The sequence below is a fragment of the Hippoglossus stenolepis genome, chromosome 15 (assembly GCF_022539355.2).
Source record: "Hippoglossus stenolepis isolate QCI-W04-F060 chromosome 15, HSTE1.2, whole genome shotgun sequence".
NCBI classification, from domain to species: domain Eukaryota; kingdom Metazoa; phylum Chordata; class Actinopteri; order Pleuronectiformes; family Pleuronectidae; genus Hippoglossus; species Hippoglossus stenolepis.
In genome coordinates, this window is record NC_061497.1 from 7830720 (window position 1) to 7856233 (window position 25514).

Here is a 25514-nt window from a genome sequence, read left to right on the forward strand (position 1 = left end):
AATGACTTTAACTGTATCCATCCAACCCGCTCGTCAGAGAGGTCGAAATAAATCTTAAACTGGCTGCTGGCGCTCAGTTCTTTCAGCATGAAGTAGTTCACTGGAGCAGCCGGGCCCAAGCCCAAGATTAACCCAGTGGTCTGCAATTAATCAGTTAGAGGTGACGGATCTTGGGGATAATCTCCTCAGCAGTAGTTTAAAACCCTGAGTTTACTGAGCAGAATTTAACGAATAGAGGTTAAATTACGAGCTGAGCCTTATGTCATAACCCAGTGGTTATAACAAACCTCTTCTCCACCACAAGCCGCATAAACACTGGTGTCCATGTGATGTAGTGAGGGTATGCATGGTCTCTTGCTTTCAATTTCTAGACCAAGAAAGAGGGATTATTGATCTATTACTCTGCCTGATTCTATCGTGCCAGGGTGATGGGGCCTAACGCCTCTGACCCCTGCGGAGTCAGATCTCAATGTCAGCATCGGTGCACAAACTGAATTTGCAAAGAGCTCTTTTATATACGCGTGTTTTCTGAAAGCCAGAAAGATATTTGTGCTCCTGCCACACTTTCCTCATTATTCTGGATGTCTGGAGCATATGTTTGATCTTGAAAATCTATGGAACACTAGCTGGAAAAGTTGGAAAAACCAAGGAGGCTATATTTTTTGCAGGAGTTTTTGCAGGATTACGCAAAAACTCCTGGACAGATTACCACAAAACTTGGATGGGATATACGTTTCAGGGAAGAAGCTATTATATTTTGCTGTTGCTCCAGATAAGGGGCAGATCAAGAATAATTTTTTTTCACTTTCTTTAACATTGCAAAATTGGACAGTTTTCTACATTTTCACTGATTTCTCAGAGAATAATTCATGGATCTTGATGTAATAATCTGGCATGTTTAGGGAACTGATATTTATCAGTCTGTGCAATTTGGTGCAGATCAAATGTAATTTGTCGATCTAGTGAATTTAAATGTGATTTCATAAAGGGACTGTTGGTGAAGGTTCTAGTTCATGTGACCTTGATGACTCTGTCCCTTCAGCAGTTGTTTCGGAGCAACAAGAGTAAAAGTGTGGCTGCGTTGTCAAAAAATATGTTTGAAAAGAAACAAAAAACATCTTTACATCGACAGACTCGAGGATAGATTTTATTAATATTTGAACTATTAACACAGAGTAATTATTGGATTACCTTTGTGGTCATGTTGTAAATGTACAAATCACACCACGATGATAAACACAAATCTGACATGTGTAGTTGAAATGGTGATCAATAAATCTGATGGGCCAAGAGGTGTGTTGTTTCGAACATGACAAGCAACACACACACACACACACACACACACTCTCACACACACACACACACAGCATCGATCAACGATTCAACCTGATGTGTCAGTTCAATGGGCGACTGCACAAACTAAATCAGTCCGAATCACTATTCCCTAAAGGAACCAAGATGTACAGGTTGCATTACACCACTTATTTAAATGTTAAATATATATCTTTAATGCATTTGTTGTTGTATGTTTCCTCCAATTTATAAATTTCTACTACAACAATGTTCCGTTACTTCTCTTCTCTTTTCAATTCCTTTGAGTTATTTCTGTATTTTGCCTGGATTGCATTCACATTTATTAATGTCAGTGAATGCAGCCAAGCATGATGATGACTGAAAATGAACTGATAAGACACCTCCACCTGTAGCACAGCTTGATCTACTCATGGATAACAGTGGCCACAAAGATTCTGTTTTGTTAAGTGAGTGATTTTTTTTTCTTTCTTTTGTTAAATACAGATTTCTTGATAGAAACATCTACTCCGAAGCCAAAAATATATATAAACTTTATTGCTAGCATAGCTGGTTCACGACTGACGCACACAGCATCGTATACTCAGTACTTCTGTCCCTACACAACACAAAGGCGTGTCTACATAAAAGTAACTGGTAAATGCATAACCTTTGTGTTTTAGGCTAAAAATTATGAACCTTTTTTTTTTGTTGAGAGAAACATTCACCATTCACCTCACTGAGAAGCAGCAGCTTCCAAACGGATCAAGTCACATTTACCCGAGGTCAGTGCTGCTGCTGGGGCAGAAACAAAAATTAACTTTCTCCGAGTGTTCCACTTCACTGCCCACATTGCTCTGCAGTCCGTCTTTGCTCGCGGAATAGACCTATTTTATTTAAGTATCATACTTGTTGCTAGGAGCGGTATTAAATTCAACATGGGGGGAAAGGAGAAGTAAAGTCTGCCCGCCTCCACATTTGTACTTAGTATTCGAACTTGTTTTATGTGGATATGTGTCGCACGCGGAACATACAGCAGAGTTAGTGCGTCATTTAAAGATGGCATTGCTTATGAGACCATCATCCTGGTCGAAAGATTGTTCATAGTTTGAGATGAATCTCTTTTTCTTCCCAAACGTGGAGAAGGTGTTGTACATGTCCAGGTCGCCTCTGGGTGGCAGCTTAAGGGTGCTGTAGCCGGACGTGGTGCCGGGGATGTACACGTTGTGCTGGTAGTCGGGTGGGTCCGAGTGAGGCTGGGTGTACTTGGGAGTCCATGAGTAGTTTGGCACTGCCTCCTCCTGGAGTGAAATCTTGCAGTCTGTAAAATGCACATAAATTACAGTGTTTTTTATTTTTTTATCAGAGGATTATTTCTGCAAAGAGCTCATATTTGCATACAGTATACTTGATCTGAATAAGGTGGTTTTAAAGGCATCGTCTTCATTTCAGCCTTTTCACAAAAAAAAAAAGCTAAATAAAAAAACCTCTTGCAGGGGCTTAACTAATCCTCATGTTGATGCATTAAAATCCCCCCAATTTCGGGGCATGGTTTTATCTGCTTTTCGGTTTACCGTTTTATATTTCAGACTAAATCCTTAAGCACAGGCACACAGACGACTTTCATCTCCCCTTTCATGTGAACAATAATGGGCCCAGATTGCGCGCTTGCCACCACCTACCTTTCATATGGTTTCCCCAGGTCCAGTACTGCGGCGCCACGGAGCAGGAGAACCCGTCAGCATCGTATTTTTGCTGGCGTGAAAGAGTACCCTCCATATTTGCTGAACTATACCTGGAAAGATAACGAGGGGAAATAAGTAGTCTGTAATGTGTGTGCATGCGAGCTTGGTGACTGGCTGAACTGTAGGTGCTCACCTCTTGTACGCTGAGTTGCGTTGGTTCTTGGTCCATGTCCAGTCCTTGTTTGAATACTTCAGCTGCAAATGAAAGAAGAAAACAAAATTAATTGCAAGTTATTGAGTGAATAAGTTCCACAGAAAGAAATTATAGAAAGACACTTTTTTGTGAAGCAGCTGGAAAAACATGAGGAGGGGAAGCATGAGTTCTGTAATTTTCTGTATTACATTGACAAATTAAACAATGTATCGGCTATTCCTATAATGTTAGGTTGTAATGGCTGAGAAGATGAAGTCAAACATACAAAATGAGTTTCGTTAATATGACAAATGTGAATTTTGAAATGGATGGATACTGATGCTGTTGACTACAGCACAAATACAATAGCAGAGTTAAAGATCAAGAAACTGCTTCAGGCCTGTGATACAAATCTTTATCTCTTTTTTTTTTTTTATCCCAGAAGCACCTGCTATGTCAATGTCACACAACCTGACACACTGTGATAATCTGCCCAGCCTGCAGGGTCTGATGCTACAAGATGGGGACTGAGGTTGATTGTGGAAACGGGGAAAAAACCTACAAACCACTGTTGTAATATCCTGTCTGTGATAGTCATCTGATTATTCTTCGCACACATTTGACAGTCTGTCCCTTCATACAAATCAAATGAAAAACAAATGATTGCAGAATTGGCCAAAATAAAAAGTGGAAGAGTGGCCTTTACAAATACCATTCTTATTGTTTTCATTAAAAACAACCAGTCTGACAGAAGTTAAATAGGACGCTTAACTGTTCCTGGTCTCTCACACCCACTTTTCCACCCACCTCTCTCCCCCATTTTTCTAATCTCACCCTAACCGGTCGAAACAGAGGGCCACACACATTGAGTCTGGTTCTGCTAGAGGTTTCTTCTTATATGGAGTTTTCTCTCTCCACAGTGGTTTGGGAACTGTTCAGTTTCTGCATTTATATAATGTGTATTGGGATTTGGTCCTATATGTAAATCAAATTGAATTAAATGTGTGCATTGTGCCATTTGCCCCTATAGTGAACATTTCATTTCTACCTCAAGTGAGAGCAGGACTACTATAGACATGAGTTGGTGATTTAATTTTAGGTTGTGTATAATTATTAAAGTCGATGATAAGAGGAAAACAAACTTTGCTTATATGACGTGCTTCTGTTTGCGTTCTACTCCTGTGTATTACCTCGTTCGGGGTTGCTGCTCTGTTGTTGGTCAGCTCATTACGGTCCAGTGCGCTCCAGCCAGAGGTCAGATAGTCCGTGCTCTTGGCGTTGTTCTGTTGCACTGACATCACCGGACTGCATGGCTTGAGGAACATAAAGTCGCTTTTGGACGACTCCGGCGTGAGACACATTTTGTAGCAGTAGACCTGCGGCAGCGCGCCGTTGCTGTTTGCCTCTGCGCAGCCGGACGCGCCGGCGGACATGCGGACGTTCAAGTTGGTCTTTTTGAACACTTCCGTGGTGGTGGATGTCTCCGAGCGAGAGCAGCAGCCGCAGCAGCAGTCGGGGATGGAGGGGAAGTTGGACTCTCTGTCGGAGGGCCTGCCCTTCAGCCTGCGCACTGCAACCAGGACAATAATAGCCACTAGAAATGTGAAGGAGATTGCGCCCAGAGACACGATTAAGTACAGGGAGAAGTGGGAGCTGTGATGGGGGATTAGTGACAGGTCATCCAAATCGGGTCGCGAATCTGGCAGCCTGTCAACTACTGACAGGATGATGGAAACTGTGGCCGAGAGGGCCGGCTGACCATTGTCCTTCACCAGAATGACCAGTCTGTGCCTGGTGGGGTCTTTCTCCATCAGCGGCCGTATCGTCCTGATCTCGCCTGTGTACAGAGCAACGCTGAACAAGCTCGGATCTGTCGCCTGGAGCATCTGGTAGAAAAGACGCGCGTTCTGGCCCGCGTCTGCGTCCGCCGCTCTGATCTTGGTGACGAGGTAACCCGGGTCAACTGATCTGGGCACCGCTTCTTCGGATGCTGTGCCATTTTGCCCAACCGGTGCCACAATCACAGGCGGATTGTCGTTTTGATCCAGGATAAAGATGTTCACTGAGACGTTGCTGCTCAGAGGTGGGAACCCTGCGTCCTGCGCTTGGACTGTGATCTGAAAGTTTTTAAGTTGCTCGTGGTCAAAGGATCGCAGCGCGTAAATGTTCCCGTTGTCTGAGTTCACGGACACATACGTGGTCACCGGCATCCCCTGAATGTCACCTTCCAGAATAGAGTAAGAGAGATACGCATTTTGACCAGAATCTGGATCATGTGCGCCCACAGAGCAGATGGATGCGCCCGGCGCGTTATTCTCAGTCAGGTACACAGTATACGAAGGCTGCTTGAAATGAGGTGTGTTATCATTCACATCAGACACGTGGACCAGGATAGTTTTCCGAGTGAACAGAGGTGGAGAGCCCATGTCCCGGGCGGTGAGGGTGATGTTGTACTCTGCCACCAACTCTCTGTCCAGAAAATCACTTGTCACTAGTGTGTAGTAGTTCTTGAATGAGGAGTGGAGCTGAAATGGGACCTGATTGGGAATCTCACAGTCCACATTCCCATTTTCACCCGAGTCTTTGTCCATCACGCTGATGACGGCGATCACCGTCCCCGGGGGCGCGTCCTCCTGCACAGGTGTGGAGACAGATGTCAGGATCACCTCTGGGAGGTTGTCGTTCTTATCCAGAACGTTCACCAGCACTTTGCAGTGGACCGCCACCGCGGAGGGGCCTTTATCTTTAGCCTGGACGTAAATCTCATGCATCCTGGCCTTTTCATAATCTATCACCCCTTTGACTTTTATTTCTCCCGTGCGAGAGTCCACGCTGAAAAGCTGGCGCACTTTGATGGGAGCGTGGCCACTGAACGAGTAGGTGATGTCAGCATTGGGACCCTCGTCCAAGTCGGACGCGTTGAGCTTTATGACAACTGTGCCTTTGGGCGCGTTTTCGGCCAGGCGCACCCTGTAGAAGGACTGGTCAAACACAGGCGCGTTATCATTCGCGTCCAGGACGGTGATATCAATTTGCGCAGTGCCGGATCTCTCCGGCGCGCCTCCGTCCACCGCTGTGAGGACCATTTGATGCGCGCTTTGCTGCTCCCTGTCCAGTGGGCTTTGCAGGACTAGCTCTGCAAATTTACTGCCATCACTGCGCGTCTGTATGTCCAATAGGAAATGCTCATTCACGCTCAGCAAATAGGTGCGGAGCGAGTTGGTCCCGATGTCCAAGTCCTGTGCGCTCTCGAGTGGGAAGCGGGATCCGGGCGCAGCAGACTCCGAGATGTCCAGGTTAAACTCGGTCCACGGGAAACTGGGGGAGTTGTCATTAACGTCCAGGATCTCCATCTCCACCCTGTAAAGCTCCAGAGGGTTTTCTATCACCACTTGCAAGTGGAAGGAACAGGACAAACTCTGCTCACATAGTTCTTCTCGGTCGATTCTTTCGTTGACGAATAAAATTCCATTTTCCAAATTCACCTCCACGTATTGCTTCTTGGCACCGGACACTATTCGGAATCTGCGAGCGGACAGCTTGTCCAAATCCAAACCCAAGTCCTCTGCGATGTTGCCAACAAACGCGCCATGCTCCAGCTCCTCTGGGATGGAGTAACGAATCTGTCCCAGAACCGCGTCCAAGAAGCAAGTGAACAGCGCAACACGGAACACTGCATGCCATTCCCCATGCTGTCTCCCCTTCGCTCCTTGAGTGTCCATCTGGAGGCTGAAGCTGAGCCGCATCTCGCACCGTGGACTGGGTCTAAAGTGTGTAGTCACATGAAACGATCAAAGCAGAACTGCGCAAAATGCAGAGTGGAAGAGAGAAAAAAAAAAACTTGACTTTGGTGTGACTGGAACAGCGACTGTCTGCCCGAGAGGAAAAGAGAGGGGAGAGAAAGGGACGCGCAAGGGCTACCAGCCCATCTCAGATTAGTCCGTGTGTGTGTGTGTGTGTGTGCGTGTGTTTATTATTGGCCCTACTACTTCAATAGAGGGGAAACGACATCTGCTCGGATAATCTTTCCTGCCTATAGCACCGATCAAATTCATGTCACAGCCTCCAGGCTCTCACCGCAGGTCAAACATCCCACATTCAGTTTTTTCAGAGAGTTTCATCACTTTGAAATAATATACTCCAGTATGATCGCATATAAATAAACGTATCTGCTACATATTCAGTCAGTCACCTCTAAGATACGGTTTTATTTCTTAATTAAGTTCGTTTTATTGAAAAAGCTTTGATAACATTTGAATGGAAAGATGCTATTACAAAAAATGTCATTAAAAATACTGTCATCACGAGCTGCATTTTGCAAAGGAAGCGATAGGTTATATAATTACATTAATTTATCTTATGTCACTAAATAGGATATTTCTAATGAGTCTACTGAATCAGAGAAAGGGATGTGAGGAAGCCTTATCACCAACTAAATAGAAATAATGAAATAATAATCACAACAGTCCTTTAGAATTACACAAAGTGTGCATCAGAGCATTCTCAATTAAGGAAATAAAAGTCCATGTATTGACAATACAGCTATAGTAACTCTCTCAGGTTTAACTCATTTAACTCTGCAATATTCATCTCTGTCCGCAATTCAATGGCTAATGTGTAATCCTGTATATATGTATTCTGCTCAGATTGTATATATTCTGTTTACACTATTTACATTATTTATATTCTATTTATATTAGTATATTTCCTTGCATTATTATTGCATGTGTACTTATTTATTACTTAAATTGATGTCTGTCCTCTTTGCTGCTGCACCACAGCACATTTTTCACATTTTGGGACTAATAAAGGATTATCTTATCTTCTTATATCGAAAGCGATTACTCACTATAAAATGACAATGAAGTCTCATGACACTAAGTCTGCAAGTTGTAAAATTGTCCTGAAGCCACTATTCACAGACATTAGCACCTTTCTGAGGATTGCTCCTGTTTAAAACAGCCTATTCAACATATTTCAGTGTTTTACTACTCAAACCGAGCAGTTGTATTTATTTACCGTGCACCTCAATGCACCCTGAACCCACTTGCTCTGACAAACCCAGTTCCACGGTTGTAAACGGAAAACACAATCTGTCTGCAGGAAGGAAAACTGCAGCAGATGGTGAGGTTTTCCATGGGCTCATGCTCTTTTTAATTAATGGAATGGAGATTAGAGGGCATTCTCCCTGGATCATTAGTGAACAGAGGAATTAAGACATTTTGTGAGGAATAATCCCAGGGCTATCCATGTGATGCACATGTGGTTTTCTCTCGCTGGTCATATTGACCTGCTTTTCACAGCCTAAGTGCATGGCATCACTTACGCACTGCAGGAACTGAGTAGCTGGGATAAGGGGACACAACCACCACATTTAGGGATCAAAAATACAAAAGAGATTATCTCCCTGTCACTCGCACTTGCACACACACACACACACACACACATACACACACATGCACACACACTATCTCTTTCACTCAAGGGCAAAAGTAGAATATCAATCCCTTTGTCTTTAACTACTTTCCAGCTTTAAAACCGTGGGATTAGAGTAGGTTAGCCTATATTCTTCAGCTTTTAACACTTAAGCGGTTTTAGTCGGGAAGGATGTTGTGCATTCCGCTCAAATGGTAAAATGCCTGTCGTGTAACATCGTCTGAGTGCAACTAATTATTGAAACAAAAAACCCCCCTGCAAAACATTGCAGATGTTGTGCACCATGTGGTACGAAGAGCCAAAAGCAAATTGAGATGACTTTACATGATTGACTGCTGTTGTTATTCTCCTTTTTGTCTTACCACATGCACCAAGACATATCGTCTCCGTTTCTACTCTATTAATGAGGTGTTATGCTGTGGATGTGCTAAATAGAGACATAATAATATGGGAGGATTTACCACACAGTTTGAAATTTGACACCCTGGCACAAATAAGAGAAAGGCAGTGAAACAGATGCAAACCTGCTGTGAGAGTATGCGTGCAGCTTTCTTAATAAGTGTGGTTAAAAATAAAGTGATGGTTTGAGTTTATCAAATGCATAAGAACACATAACATTAGCAGGAGTAAGGGATTTTGGCTGCAGTTTGGATATTCCATCTGTAAACATAGATTTTCATTAATAAATTAAGCAAATCAATAGTCTGCAAACATCTATTAGGATATGACCTCATGTGCATGGCTGAGTGGTGGTTGTGTTCATTATACTGTAACAAGTCTCTGCTCACCAAGAAAATGAATTTTGCTCATTGTAGTTACTCAGAGTACAGAAATATCAGTGAATGACAAAAAGAAGAGGAGAGGAGAACTCCATCGTCCTTCTCATAGAGCCTGTATTTATCAGCATGTAAATATTTGGGGTATTATCATTAATATAAAACACAGATTGTGTCCATGCTGTCATAAAGTGGCTTCACAGTGTTATGGGACTCTTTCCTTCTCCCTGTCTCCGTAAATCTAGCGGCACATGGCTCTTCATGAGGTCATCACCTGCATTATTAAACAAGGCCCCTGTGTGGCGTTTCTTTTTGAGCACTTGACACGAAAGAGGGACAGGTGAGCACAAGAGTTGTTATTGGACCAGTCACCTGGAAACCTCCTGGCGCCGACCGGTGGCACAGAAAAGCCTCCGGACTCATCAGTGCTGAATCCTTGTCAGGGCGAGACACAGTGGCAGGAAAGTGAAAAGCGGCGGAAAAAAGAGCCTCTTTACTCTCTTACACCTTTTTCCATTTCAGACTGAGGGAGAAACTGGCTCTCGGCTTGATGTGCACTTAGTAGTTGGCTGTTAACAGCGTTGCCATATGTCAGGTTCACAGACGCGGGCTGATGGTAACATATGGTAATGTCACGAGTTGTCTTAGCCTGTCAGATTTATGCATTCTTGACTGATTGAGTGCCTGTAATGATTCCTTAATAGCACTGTCTCTTATAAAGCTTCGACAATTACAGAGGCACTTTCTGGTAGCCCTGTTTATAAAGGCTTTACAAACATTTACCTTCTAGGAAATACATCTTTTCCTGAAATCCCCTTATTAACGACGGTCAACATTTACTGCTTCAGAGAAGAGATTTTATGGACCAGGCTGCTGTTTGAATCCTTTATTAATAATTTGTTAACACTCTGTTTTGCAGATGACTGAATGTGACAACCAGATGACCCTTAACTGACATTTCTATCATTTGTAACGGCAGAATTAATGGTTTATTAAACAGTTGGAGCCATTGCCCTTAATGATTTACCAACATTTATAACTGCTGACGTGGTGGTTCATTATAATGCAAGGATTATGTTTAATGGCCGAGTTGCATTTATAACTGATGACTCGTGGATTTATCTCTGCCCAGGAAGCCACAAAGTCAGCGTTTATATTGATGTTACTGTGAGTCATTAATAAAGGAGTAATGTCTCAAATCACAAATGTATAGTCATGAATGCTAGTATGTCAGTTATAAAGAAGCATAAGTTTATCAATTTCAGTCACAGGCTGTTATAAAGGGTAAGAGTTCTTTCAGTAATACATCATATCAGCATTGTACATGTTAATTAAGCTGTTAATAAACGGATTCTGCTCCAGGGATCCTGAAGCCATTTGTTCAGATGATAAGCGTTCAGACCGTCCAAGTGATGTTTCCTCCTGATGAGGGAAATACAAAGCAAATGTTGGAGGCGCTTCCGTTACCTGACAATCCAAATGTGGATCTTATTCAGGGATTATAATTGATTTTCAAAGCATAACTTAATGTTCCATTAACTATTATCAAGGACATTAATTCCAAAAGTGTTTCTAAAGGATACCTTAATAAAACTAGAATGTCACCCAGTAGAGCTCCGTCAAGGCCCAACAGTCCCCTTAAAAAAACACATTTGAATTGCTCACACTTATAAATATCAGTCCCCTAAACTTGCCCGGGATTTTTTATTAAGATCCATAAATTAGAAGAAATCAATGAAAATGGGGATCTTCATCTTAACATAATAACATTTTTAGGGATCCGCCCTCTGATCTGGATCTGCACCAACATTTCATGTGTTCTTCATTGGGTTGTGCTCCACCCCTGCACAAAATTTCATTTAAATGGGTGAAGTAGATTTTGGGTAATCCTGCTAAGTATCAAACAGCAAACGCAGACAAAAATGTAACTGTTATCAAAGTACAGTGTTAAACTTCACAAACAAGCAGAATGTGCAGTTTGAAACTTTCATAATTTAACAGTGCAGTGTCTTATCATGTGTCTATGTATAAGTCCATAAGGTCAAAACATGATCGTATGTGTCAGAAATAAAAAAACACAAATCTTTGGTCAAAACTAAATAACAAAATAGTTCTCAGAGTATCTTGCTTTAGTTTAGGTCACTGCTTTGTGAGGGTTTAGGGACAGATCATAAGCAAAGAGTTTTACATATATGCCAAAGAGGTTGTTTCGGATTTGTTTGTCTTTTTAGTTATCAGAATTATGCAAAAAGCTCCAGATGGATTGCAACCAAACTCGGTTTAAAGGATGTGGTATGGGTCAAGAGAGAACCTATTACATTTTGGTGTTGATTCAAATAAGTCAGTTTATCCCTTTCTTTCACATTGCAAGATTGGGCGTGTTTCAATATTTTTGTTGATTTCTCAGAGAATAATTCATGGATCTTAAGGGGACTCATATAAGTGTGGGCAGTTTGGTGCAGATCCCCCCAAAAATCTGGATCTAGTGAATTTAAATGTGGTTTCATAACTGAACTTGTTGGAGATATGCACTCTCCATGCACTTCTAGTTATCTTTGGGGTTAAAAGACACTGCAGGCTGGTGACTTTACTCTAACGATCAAGTTACACACTTTTGTTTTTACCACCATAACCATCCACCCTTACCTCACTGTATGTGTTCCAGGTACAGATAAGTATTTCATAGAAACCATTATAGAAAGGGCCCCATGCACACATCAGTACCAGACTATGAGGACATTTCTGCCTGGATATGAAATAAATTGGCTCAGAAAACACAGACTCACAGATCACAGAGCAATTCAGGTCAGCCCGCTATATGGAAAGACAAAACAATTACCCGACCAACAAGCAGATGTCTCTGTGCTCCAACATGCCAACACCACGCATCAGTAGAGAGAGTGCTCAGTCTGCACAGCATGAGCATCTTTCCCAGGAGGACAGACTGGTAGACAGCCAATTTGAGGAGCTGCTTCTCTCTTGCTAAGATCATTACTTTTCCAGGAACAGAGAGTCAGACAAGAGCGGGGACTTCTCTTGACTGACTTTGAACTGCTGCGCTGACCTGATCATAAAGCCTTGGCATTCACATTTTGTTCCAGCTTCATCAACAAAATCGCTGTTGTCATTTTTTATCATTTGTATGTCTAGAATTTGAAATGTTTCAAAATGATAGTACAGCCTTTTTAATCTATCCTTAGAAAAATTAAGCACTGTCGTCTCACAGCAAGAAGATTTTGTGTTTGAATCTGATAGTTGACCAGGGTCTTTCTGTGTGGAGCTGGCATGTTCATCTTGTGTCTGTGTGGGTTTTCTGCAGGTATTCTGGTCTCCTCCCCGTAGAGGTAAATAATGGGTACAAATGGTTGTTTGTCTCTGTATGTCTGTTCTGTGATGGACTGGCAACCTGTCCAGGGTGCAGTCTCACACTGTCAGCTGGTATTGCTTCCAGCCCCCCAGCAACCCTGCAAGTACGAGCGGTATATGTCAGATCTGGGAATCCACATATTTCTCAAGCTGCTTTCAGACATGCACTGAACTCGGCAAGTTCCTCTGTACTTTCTCTGTAAGAGGAGCATGTGTGAATGCAAATGTCTGAGTGAGATGCATCCACAGTCTCTGCGGACTTTCTCCACCTGGCCTCCTAGTATAAAGTCCGTAGAAATCAAGGAGGAGTTGATGACTCTTCTAACGCGCAACAAAACACATATCTCCCGGTGTAATACATGTAGAAGACATCGACAGAGATGTCAAGAGAGTTTGCGTTGATAAGAGCTGACACTGGTGTTTGCGTGTCGTCAAGAAAATCACGTGATCTCCGCAGCGAACTTAATAAGTCACTTCCTGCCTCTGTCTGCCGCACCCGGCTGCTCCACCTCTCGCCTGAATAACGCGTAGGATTTGTCTCTGTTGTGAACGTGTCAGTGCAGAGAACCTCCCGCTGGGTTGTGCATGTGTGAAAGGCAAACTCTCGGTAAACTCCGCCAATATTTCCGGATTTTACCTGCATGTCATGGCTGAAAACGGCTTCACTGTTAGCTTTTATCATTCTTAGTACATAAGTTCCAATGATCTCAACTACTCCCCCTTTTAACCTGAGCAAAGGTTGAATCAGAGAGAATTTTTTTGTTGTTTTGTTGGCATATGGAACCCCTCATATGCTCCTTACGTATAGTGTAGTGCTCGGCAAAGCAAGCAAGACCCTGCCCGTCTCCATCCCTTGCCAAAGCAAGTGTCAGGGACTCATTGTGTTGACAACTTGATGAAGCAGAACTATCCTTTGGGGCACAAGAAGATGAAAAAAAGCCCATTAGTTAATAAAACCAATCAATCAACTTAGTTTAAATATTATTTAACATTTGAAAATGTCTTCTAAGAAATTTTGAATGGGGCTGATGGTGCTGATAAGTAATATTTCTGTTAATTTACTGGTGCTATGCTTAGGTCTGCTGGTAGAGGACATGCTGGATCATTAGTCTAACAGCACAGATTCCAACCAGTCAGTACAGATACTGCTGATCCACATTCAGCCTCAGCCTCAGCAGCAGCACAGACCCAGCACAGCAATCTTTAGAAAATATACAGGTGAAGAACAGGCAGCCAGTACTAGTACAACCAGAGACATACAGCCAGCATCAGATACAAGCAGATCCACCAAATGACCCAGCCGAGTGGCACCCAGTCTGAACAGGACTGTGGGCGGATATCTAAGAACTTGTGTTGCTCGGGGCCCTAGGGAGGCTGTTGTACCTCTGGTTGTTGCTGTGCTATGTGCAGGGCCTGTGAGGAAACTTTTTTAGACTTTTAACTCTTTTTCACAGATGTCGTTTTTTGACATGACATAAGAAAACCAGGTATGTAATTAAGATTAATAATGAATTCCCTTTAGCTGCTTTAAAAGCAAGGTTGGGGGGCTCACCACACACATCATGGCTTAGAGACACATTTTGAAATGATATACAACAATGTCTGTACTCCACTGAAGCAAAAGCCTTGGATTCCCAAAAATGTAAAATTATATATTCATGGATTATTATTCCCGCTGCATTAATGGTTCTGTGGCATCTTGCAATTGAACCTGGTAAATACAAATCCTATTTTATTCTATTCTATGTGCTTTTACAGGGGTTGTTTTACTTTACATAGAAATGCATCAATTTATTGTCATAATTGATCATAACAACAACAACAATACTACTACTATTATAACTACTACAAAAAATATACTACTACTAGTACTACTACCAATTATAATAAATATTATTATTATATTATTTTGCATAGATAAAACATTCCGCAGCAAAGCAAACAAACAAACAACAAAACAAAACAAAACAAAACATTTGATTGAAACCACACCTGATTAGCTTCAGCCGGTGCATGCAGCTAATCAGCTTTGCTAGGTTTTGTGGTTAGCCGGTCGTTGGTGGTAGTGCATGGATTTGACCTCACAGTGTGAAATGTAACCAACTATTACCAGAGCTAACTTCTATAATTTCTTTGTTACACGTTTTTTTCAGTAGATGCAGCAGCACATGAGGACACAGGTGGGATAGAGAAAAATTAAGGCAACGGCGGCTAAGCTAACGCATTAGCGGCTAGCATCATAAACCAGCTAGTGCTACACCTGCTAATCTCTTGGGTTCCCACAGGATGCTAGCACTGCCGCTGACTGAAGGCCCATGGTTGTTTTTGGACTAAACTGCAGCATCCCCCAGTGAGTTTCTACAATGCTCGGTTGGTTCTCACAGTCATCGTCTCACCAGCAGCTGGAGTGGACCCAGGCTTCACTGGAACTTAGTCAAACTAGCTGCGACATCGCTGTGCCTGCACCGTGTGACAGTTTTTTTTCCATAATGTTCCCACATTTTCCGTGAAGACAGGAGAGTGCTGCTTCACACATGGAAACAGCTGCTCCTGAGACAAAGACACTTACCCCCATCTGAATTAATGAGTGTGGGGAGTTCAGACGCCATCCCCAGGCCTTCAGGCGTTTTAATGGTGAGTGAAGCTTCTTTACTTGTTTGGTGAACCAGTGGTTTGCCGGGCACGCACAGCCTGTTTGGCTATTTATTCCGATTTCCGATTCTTTATTCCCTGTAAAAAAATTGCATTTTAGCAATAAACACACCTACGTAACAACAAAACAACAGAATACATAACCAACACTCATGGCACGGTCACACATTCGAAGCAAATATCACTGCTGAGGATTTGCTATACGCCAAAGGAAGTGAATGTTTTATTCACCTTCCCGCTCGCACATTTGCATTCGTGTGACCGGAGCCACACCTGCATTGCATCCTAAAACAGCTCCACATTGACAGAGGCGGACATTTGCTCCAGACCAGCTTGACATCCTAATTTGTGTATAAAATGTATAAATACACATTTTTGATCTATTATTTGTAAATAGAGGGGGGGGGGCATAATGTCGTCCAGATGGGAGCAGTTCAAATGAGGAGGCCGCTCATCACCCACAATGATCCTTGCCCTATTCGTGACTCTGTCTCCGTGTATGCATTCCATATTTGGGATTTAGCCGTAGTGCCTTTATAGAGGGAGCAGTCTGGTAATTGCTCCATGTTCACTAAGCTTGCACACAAATCTTTTTGAAACTTCTAATCTTGCCTCTGTTCGTGGAATTACATTCAGTTAGGTCCACCTAAACTAAAACCATTGCAGTCTAATACAATACCCATGGAAACCAGGTAATTTATAATACCATATTTGTACTATTGAATTAATATACTGAGAGGTGTTTAGTTTCCCCCACTGACATAAATACCAGAGCCCTTCTCAGTAACAGGCAATAGAATCCAGCAGCAGCAGGAACAACAGCCGGATAAATGGCCAATGTTAAATCAGCACCTTTAGTTTAAACAAATTGAGCATCGCTATAACCGTGATGAAGGAGGGATTTATTGATGCATGAATGTTAGCTGTGGCAACTGAGTAAAATGAGACCTGTCTTTACATTTTGCTGTGGCCTCAAACAGTGCAAACAGCGCCCCTCACTGTCAGGAGAGAGAACATCTCTTTTGTCCCTGGCTGTACAATATTCAGTGCTGCAGGCTCAGTACATTAAAAAATATGTGTTACTTAAAGTTCCAGTGTGTAAGATTTAGGTGAAAGGGATCTATTGACAGAAATTATATATAAAATAATCCTTGTGATGTTTTCACGAGTGTGTTTCATCTAAATTGTACAATTTGTTGTTTTATTTACCCTAGATTGGGCCCTTTATCTTGAAATACTTTATAATTACAACAGGGGGGGGTCCTCTCTACAGAGGCCGCCATGTTTCTTGTAGTAGCCCAGACTGGACGAATTAAACAGACTTTGAGTTTTTAATGAAAACTGAGGGTTACCACTGATTCTCTTTCATGTTTGGAAGGGGAGGATTAGCTGAGGGGTATTCAGCTGCAACATGCAACTTTACCACTTTACGTCACAAAATTCTACACACTGCAACTTTAAGAAGGTCTATCATGTAATTGTATTTCATTTTGTTGCCATTCACACCACTGTGTACAAATAGCTTCTCTACAGAACCTCATGTTTCTTGTTGCATGCTGATTTGTTCTCAGCGTTTCAATTTGACTTGCATCTCAATAGTCCACATTTTAAAAGGGAAGCTGCGGCTCCCTCAGTCTCCCCTCATGCCAAACAATCAATATACGGCGATTATTAACGAAGCAAACTGAAGTAAAGTCATTTTCTTCTTGGCTTAGTTTTGGGTCTTGCTGAGCATCATCATCATCTCTTCAGTAACATTCTGGTGTCTCTGATGTAATCATTTCAAAATTAACATAGAGCACTAATAGTACACACAGGCTATGGTTAGTTGAACTTCTAAAACACACACAAACGCACATTATACATTCACGTTTTTACAACAGGAACCGTACTAGCATTCATGAACTGCAGGTTCATGCTGCATCCTCAACAAGTGACATGTTTTTCTCACTATTCGACTAAAGCTGCACTTGCAAAGTCAGAGCTGTTAAGTATTCAGTGCAATACAAATATTGTGTAGCGATATTCTAACATCAACTCTTTATTTGTTTGAGTCTGATCCTTTACTGTAGTTACTTCTCCAAAGGAGAGAGAAAGAAAGAAAAAAGGTGTCAATGAATTAAAAAAACAATAATGACAAAATAAAGGGGATAAGAGGGAAAACATATGTCGGCTTTGAAAGAAAATTGTGTTTTTGTAAGATACCTGTGATAGAAATGTTATATTATCATAAGTTGAACAAGTTGATGAACACTCACCTAAAACAAGAACAGTTCAAGATTACAGGCAAGGTTTACTGTAAACAAGCACTATTTGCCTTTCTTAAAATTTTTATTTAACAGTTTACAATAAAAAATATAAATCAAAACATTTAGCACAGACATAAAATATAGCAACAAGCTAAATATATAGGCCAATGTAGTGCAGCATTAAGTTTCCATCATACTTATTCCTGGTCTGGTATCTGTATATCTAATATAACAGGTTACCTTATGCAAGGTAACATGATGAACACCCAGGCTTCCAGTGACACTAAAAGTTGGAAACTAGGTCAACTGATATGAATTGTGGGGGCAGACATCTCTACTGATATAAGAGAGGATGTCATGACTCCAAGCTCTGAGCTCTGAGGTAAAGAGTTTGGGGATTTTTGTTGGACTCTTTTGATTATGGACTCTTTTTGTTTATGGACTTTTACCTGTGTGTTCTTGTGTTTGGATTTGTGTTCATTCTTAACTTTCTTTCCTGCCTTTGTCCTGTTCCCCCCGCCCTTGTGATCGTCTGTTCCTCATGGGTTTCACCTGTGTTCAGTTATCCCCGCCTCCCTTGGGTATATAAGTCTCTGTGCTTCCCTTTCTCTTGTTCAGTTTGTTGTCGTTTGTTTGTCACAGTCTTTGCTGTCATGTTTCTACTGTGTTCTTTCTCCCACATCCCAGTGTTTCTATCATTTATTTAGTTTAGCCTTATTTGCAGTCTTTTCTATTCTTTTCTGTTGTTAGACTTTGTTTTTTCTAAGTACCTTTGCCTTAATTAAATCTCACTTTTTGTGAACCTGACTCCTGCATTTTGGGTCCACCTGCAAACCTGATTCTGACAGAGGAAAAAATTCCAATACGGAAATATATATATATATAAATTGGCAGAATATAATAGCTAATACAACCAAATATATAGAACTTTAATTAGGAAGGTAATCAAACTTTTTACGCAAAATGTATAAACCTAGATTGATCAGTCGGACACACTATGCAACTTGCCTTGACTGAATGAAAGCAAATGTTGATCACTGAATTTTTAATGGTGTTGAAGAAGAAACTGGAATTTATTGTGGATTGTTCTCATTTAGTTGTTAATCAAATGTATTAGTCCGTATTGGCCCCACTTCAGATTCACTGCGACCAATCAGAACATTATTTATTTACCTTTCCTGTGTGTTCATTATATTGGAACACTTCTGAGGATTAAATTCCAACCACACATTTTGCTGTCATCTAAAATTAGTTGGGTATATAGCATTTTCATGTTACTCATTGTACTGTCAGATTGACTCTAATGGTTTATATTTGGAGCACATTATGCAATTAGTCTATTTTCGATGTGTGATTATACAACATTTTCAAAATATAACATCCTCAAATTGAATGTTTATCAATGTTCTTTACTGTCAAATGTTGTCTTATTATGAATAAATCGTATCCAGGGCAACGGTGATTCATCCTGAATTAGACATCAGGTGATTAATTTTGTCTAGATGAGTGTTATGATGTACGAGTTATATTACAACACAAAGTTTTCTAATAGTTGATTTATCTTTTCACTCAGGAGACCTTTTGTTACCACCTTTGGATGTCCTCTTGATTTATCGGCTCATACTCCGCCGTGTTGGGAAATGTGTAACCATTTTTATTTATCAAGTCATGTCAGTGTGACAGGTTGGTCATTTCTGTCAACTGGTCAGGGACCCATACGTCTTCCCATATAAGGTCACACTCTGTAGTTGCTCCGTCCTGAAATGAAACTTGATGAGTGCTAGTGCACAGCAGAAAGGAATAATGCCAATCAAATATATGAAATGGTTTCAGTGTCAGTGCATCTTGATTTGATTCATGCGATCACTGTTTGTGAGAGTTTAACACCTCCTTTTTCGAATTCCTAAGACGTCTTTGACTAAGATGTGCAACCCAAACTTCTCGGCTGGAACTTTTTGTTGAGGCTTTGCAGAAGTAAAAAAAAAAAAACTTTCCCAAAATAAAGAGTTTGTAAATCTTTGCAGTGAAACATCATTATATACTCCCCCGTTGACCAGTAAGCGGCTAGTCGCAGCCTGAGAGGACCTTGAAAGCGAGACCCCTGTGCCTGTCCTCAGCTCATGTGCCAGTCACCATTAATACTTGTTTCACCAGCGTGGCTTTCCCCTCTGCCTGACACTCACTTGTACTCCGTCTACCCTCAATTGCTGTCACTTGTGTCCTAAAGGCTGTCATCTCCACTTTGTGCTCCATTGCCGCCGTGTCTCCTCCACTGCTCTATTTTCTCCAGTTCAGTCAGGCTTGTGGCTGTTTGTCAGTAGCAGCTGATAGCCCAGTTATTTGGTTTAGCTGTCTGCCTCCCTGTTGCTCTGCCACTGCATTTTGGCTCCAGTGAGACATTTCATTATCTATCAGTGCCGCAGCAGCAACACTGCATGTCTTACAGCACCCCCTGCTCATCGGTCTGCTCAATTTAATGAACCAGTGTCCGCCTATATCTTAAAACATCGATAGGGTACATACTCGCATGCATGTCTATATTACTTAGATAAATTCTCCCTGTTGACATGTTGTAAATTATGCCATTTTATTTCAGTTTTTCTATTTTGATAAAAGCCCCTTAATGTACTCCATAATTCGAAGTGATAACTGTCAAGAATGCAAGGCACAATCACACCTGTAGAGGTCAGCATCTGTCTAATCTTTTAATAAAGGAATTTGGATATAATGTGGATAAATATGCTAGTGATTCAGCAGTCCTGTTGTGGTTTATTGGTAAGAAAAAACAACAACAGTGTTTTGGCACAAAATATTAATGTCGAGTTGTGATTATTGTTATTCCACTAACACACTCGGTGTAATTTAGAAAAATGAAATCTATCCCCCAGCACGATGACACAAGTATGATGACACTTGGGGAGGTGAGCAGCTTGGGGAAAATCTCAGAAAGTGATTTTTGTTTTTCTGCCTTTGCAGCTGCATGCCAAAGTAATTATTATGTTTGTGTCAGTTCTTGTTAGAGCTCATGTCATAACAGTGCCATTTTTCAACATGATTCAAAGGCTTCATAGTTTTCAGCTAAAACTCATCAAAACTAAATACCCACTGGCAATTGGCATTTCTCAGTATAACTTTCCTTCTCAGGCTTTTAAATATGTCATTTAGATATTAGTCATTAGGAATGTTCAATTGTGTTGTAAGGTGTACATTTCTGTGTTATATGTCTTACCTCTCCCAAAGCTTTTCTTTCTCTCCTGAGTTTTATCTAACCCATTATAATTAGCTGAAATCCCTCAATGTCAAAACATGCCAAAAAGGATTAATATCTAAATTTGTAAATGTTCAATGCCTCAGGTAAAGCCTGTAACATATAAATTAATTACCACACTTTGCTCTTTAATTTGAAAATTAATTTGCACCAAAAAAGTGGCACATGTTCATGGCTGACTGCCAGGCGAATATATTTCTCAGATGTGGGCCTAGATGAACATTACATGATCTCATCTACTCTGAGTAATAGGAACATCCCTCGCAGATACGTACACAAATAGCCCAGTTGACACGTGTGTTTAATTGGAGAGGGCGGTGCTGCGGCGGTGCAGCGGTTTTGGCTCCAGTGTCGTGCTCAAAGAGACACTGTAGTGCTGCTGTGTAATATAGATGCAATATCAGTCACCCTCTAGTTCCCGGCCTGGTAGACCTTCAGGTTTCTGCTAGCAGAAATCAAAACAGCAACCTTTCATTCATCAATCAGCGTCCCTGCCTCTGGGCCAACCTGCGGCCTCAGGAGAGTTTCCATTGCCAGTTGTCAGCAGGACTTTGGTTTTGAAGTGTTGGTGAATAAAACGACAAACTCCTCTGCCACTGTGTAACAAAGTGCACAGGTGCCGCACGGACTTCCAGTGAAAGCTGACGCAAGGATTTTATTCTTTAAATAAATCATACAGCCCAGGACAAACAAATGCACTCTGCGGAGCTAGACTATCAGTATTTACACAGAGGAGACACCTGGTTTAACAACAGTGTGCCTTTGTCTGAAGCAGCAGATGACCATGCTCAAGAGCAACTCGGTAGTGGTAGACAGAGAGAGAGAGGCACAGATGTGTTTCTCTTTCACATTTCAATTTAACGTCCAGGAATTGAATTAAAACATATCGACAGTCCCCCTTTCTACAATCATAACTTTATTATACTTTGACTATTGTGGAATTATACAGTTTTTTACATTATCGCAAAACAATGGCCGTATCATATTATAGTATAATAGTCTTTATAGGAGACAATGTACTCTTGGATTACAAGTTGGTGTAAAGTTCTTTTGTTCATTATTTGACATTGCGAACACCCGATCTCGCAATGTTAAAAAAAAGTGGAAAATATTTCAGTCTGTTTATCCAGATACAATTGATTAGGTTCTTCCCTGAGTCATGCCCAACCCCTCCACCTTTCATGAAAATTGGTTCAGTAGTTATTGCATAACCCTGCTAACTTACTAACACACAAACAAACAGATGAAAAAAAAACAGCCGCAAACAACAGTTCCAGGATGACTTGTCTTGAAAACAGTATTTCAATAATATCAGCATCCACTTCTATATAATTAAAGATGATATCAACATTACGCTTATAGAATACATCAAAATGAACACATCAGAACTTGATGGATATTGTAAGTGAAGCACAACCCACAGTCCTGTGGGCGTACATGACACCGAAACACCAGTAGACTGATCGATGATACAGAAACCTATAAGACCACAGAAAAATATATGAAATACACACTTTTGACTTCAGACTTTAGATAAGAAGAAATAAATGGCGGGAGTAAAATTGGATCCATAATCTCACTAAAACTGTGGATGCTTTTTCTGTCCGGAAAGGCGACATATACTGAAAAGCAAAATGCGGCAGTGCAACTGGATAAACAGAGAAGATCATTCAGCGTGTTGGGTTTGTATGGAGGCAGTCAGTTGAGAGATGTAGTTCAGGTTGGAGGGCTAGCTGAGTAGGCGGACAGGTATTGGGAAGAGGCTGCAGAAGCGGCAGGCAGAGCCACAAATCCTCCAACAGTTGATTGCCTGGGTGGGCAGTGTCGGAGGCAATCCTCCCTGCCCTCCTCTTTGCTCTGGCATTAGGCGACTGCTCAGTGGAGAGCAACTGGCAAGCAATGACCCTCTCAGCTGGATGACACGCTGCAGGTTTTCTCTCTGGAGAAAGAAGAAATGGAGCTGTGGCAGACTGCAGAGGATTTCAGGACAGTTTTGATTGTCAGTCTTTATCCCTGGATGGAATGTGCTCTGATATGTTTATCATCCTTATTTGTTACAGTGGGAGAGAAAACTAAATGAACTGCACATTATTATATATATTTTTTTAAATTTGAGCAAGAGGGGATTGATGGTCGGAAAATAAATATTTTATTCATTTCACTTCTGGGATTTCTGGGATAGTATCTCTGGGCAAGTACAGAAGTCAGACATTGTCTCTGACTGTATATGCTGAATGTTAATGTTATATATACTAATCTAAATATTGATATTCAATATGATCCACTATATAACTGTCATGTATATGCTGCATACTGATTTTAACCTTGCTTTAAATGCAAATTATATATTATATCTTTACAAATGTGTGTGTTTATATTTGTATGTGTATGTTTATACATATGTGTGTGATTGTGTGTGTATATACTGTGTATATATACATATGTATATTCAATATACTGAAAACTGCATATATTTATATATTTGGATGGATTGATAGATAAATAGATAGATCCACTGCATATATTCTCTCTCACTCATTTATATGTATATATTCTGTCTACTGAAACTAGAGGGGCATGTTAACACAGCTACTGAAAACACTTCCACTCTGCATATGCCAATAATTAATTTGCAGGCAATTAATGTGCATTTACAGCCACTGAGCCATATGTTCTTACATTTATATTTAGGTTTAGTAGACTTATTGCCATTACTTTCATTTTTACATTTTTATTTTGAATTACAATATAAAGCCTGAAATACTGCAGCAATATGCAGCAAGTTCCCTCTAAAAAGTCAAATATCAAACTTTTTTAGCATATGAGCCCAAAAAAATAAGAAAAAGAGCTACAGCGATTTGACAGCAGCTCAAAATCCAGGGCCTTCGATTTCTCCTGAACTGACGTACAGAGGATTATCTACAGGCTCTTGATGAGATTATAATTCACTTCTTCGTAACAGTCCTCATTCCAAATTACTCACTCATGTTTCGTTTCGTTTTTAGCATTTAGAGACTTATTACTGAATATCAGAGACGGATGAGTGCAACTCATAAATCTCATACATCAAGCGCACATCCCCAAATGTCACGTTTCGAGAGACTGAGGCAATCTCTGGTTCCTTCTCGCGCGCGCACACGTCTATCTTTGCGAGGATATTCATTAACAACCTAATTCAATCCCTTACCCTAACCATCCCGACTACATGTGGGGACCACTGAAACTGGTCCTGACAAAGGCAGCGTACACACACAAACAAACACACACACTCACAATCACACGACTCAGTCAAGGATCAACCTGTGTCAACAAGCAAAAAACCCAAATGCTAGTTATCAAGATGAGGCATGCTGGTAATAGGTTCACCTTCTCCGTTGACCTAATGAGGAAAATCAAAAGCAGGGGTTGAAACAGATTGCTGAATCGATATATAGCACTTATCCTGATTGAGCACTACTACAGGGACAGCAGTGTTAAAATAGGGTGAGGTGGTTAGCTGGCGTTTCCCCCCTCCCTCCTTTCTCTTGTCTCCTTCCTGACGAGGAGCGATCCCCGTTAAAGAAATGCATTCAAGCACGCTCCAAGTGAAATCCTTCAAAGTGGAGAATGCATTGTGATTTGGATCTGAGGTATTAATCTTATAATACAACACGCATCATAAGGTAATGAACATGTGTTCGCTCTGAATTAGTGGTGATGCAGCTGTCAGGTATGATACAGTAGATACGCTTTTATGCCCCATGCTCTCTAAATGGAACATGGCCCCTAGCCTCAAACATGTTATCAAGTACAAGGGTCCATCTGCCAAATGCTGAGCACTTGACAGTTCATCAATAGTGATGCTATTCATAATTTGGTTCCACCACAACAGCCCAGGGACGAAGATGGATAAGAAAACATTAATCTCCTCAACAAGTCAAAGTGTTGAGCAGCATGAAAAACACAATTGCAATTAACAGACAAGGTACTCAATCAGCGGCGGCTTCAGCAGCCCTTCCACCATTCTCACAGAACACAATGTGTGCTTAATAAGGTAACACCCAAGTTTAGACTGTCATTAGAACAAATTATCCACGTGATTCTTGTAAGATAAATTAGAAAGTGAGATTCCCATTGAGTGAGGCCTGAAGGGATAACAGACACTCACTGTGCTTGTTTTCATCCTAACACATCTGAACGTGCACTCCTGCAGCTGTTGTAGTGATTTCCCACACCTTATCGATCAGGATTAACAATTTAATATTATCTATTGCTTTCAAATGGTGTAGCGGCCGGGCCAGACACACGTCCCCAACACATCCAGGCCTCGGATATTTATCTTGCTAGTCCAACTGTATCCCAGAGCTCTTACCTCGATGGTCTCAAACAACAAGCTCCTCTGTGACGTTTTGGCAAGTGGAGGCTGCCCTTTTAACAGCTAATGTATGCGTGATGTGACACTGGGCGCCATCCAATAAAATCAACACCCATTTTTAATGGATGCAGGTCAATTTGTCCAATAATGTTATTTAAGTCTGTTACAGTAATTCAACGATAATTGAGTTCGGTAATTTAACTCACTCCCCCCTTACTCCACTGAACACACACTATCACATTAGA

At 41.2% G+C, this 25514-nt stretch overlaps 1 protein-coding gene across 1 annotated transcript; it reads right to left on the reverse strand.

The window, feature by feature from the left end:
- Positions 1-1119: 1119 nt before the first annotated feature.
- LOC118121682 (protocadherin beta-15) lies at positions 1120-7064 on the reverse strand. The gene is made up of 4 exons (XM_035177729.2): positions 4359-7064; positions 3169-3230; positions 2973-3085; positions 1120-2611 (listed from the first exon to the last, which is right to left on the reverse strand). The coding sequence occupies exons 1-4, from the start codon at positions 6912-6914 to the stop codon at positions 2340-2342; spliced, it is 3003 nt and encodes a 1000-aa protein (XP_035033620.1). The 5' UTR covers positions 6915-7064; the 3' UTR covers positions 1120-2339.
- Positions 7065-25514: the final 18450 nt, after the last annotated feature.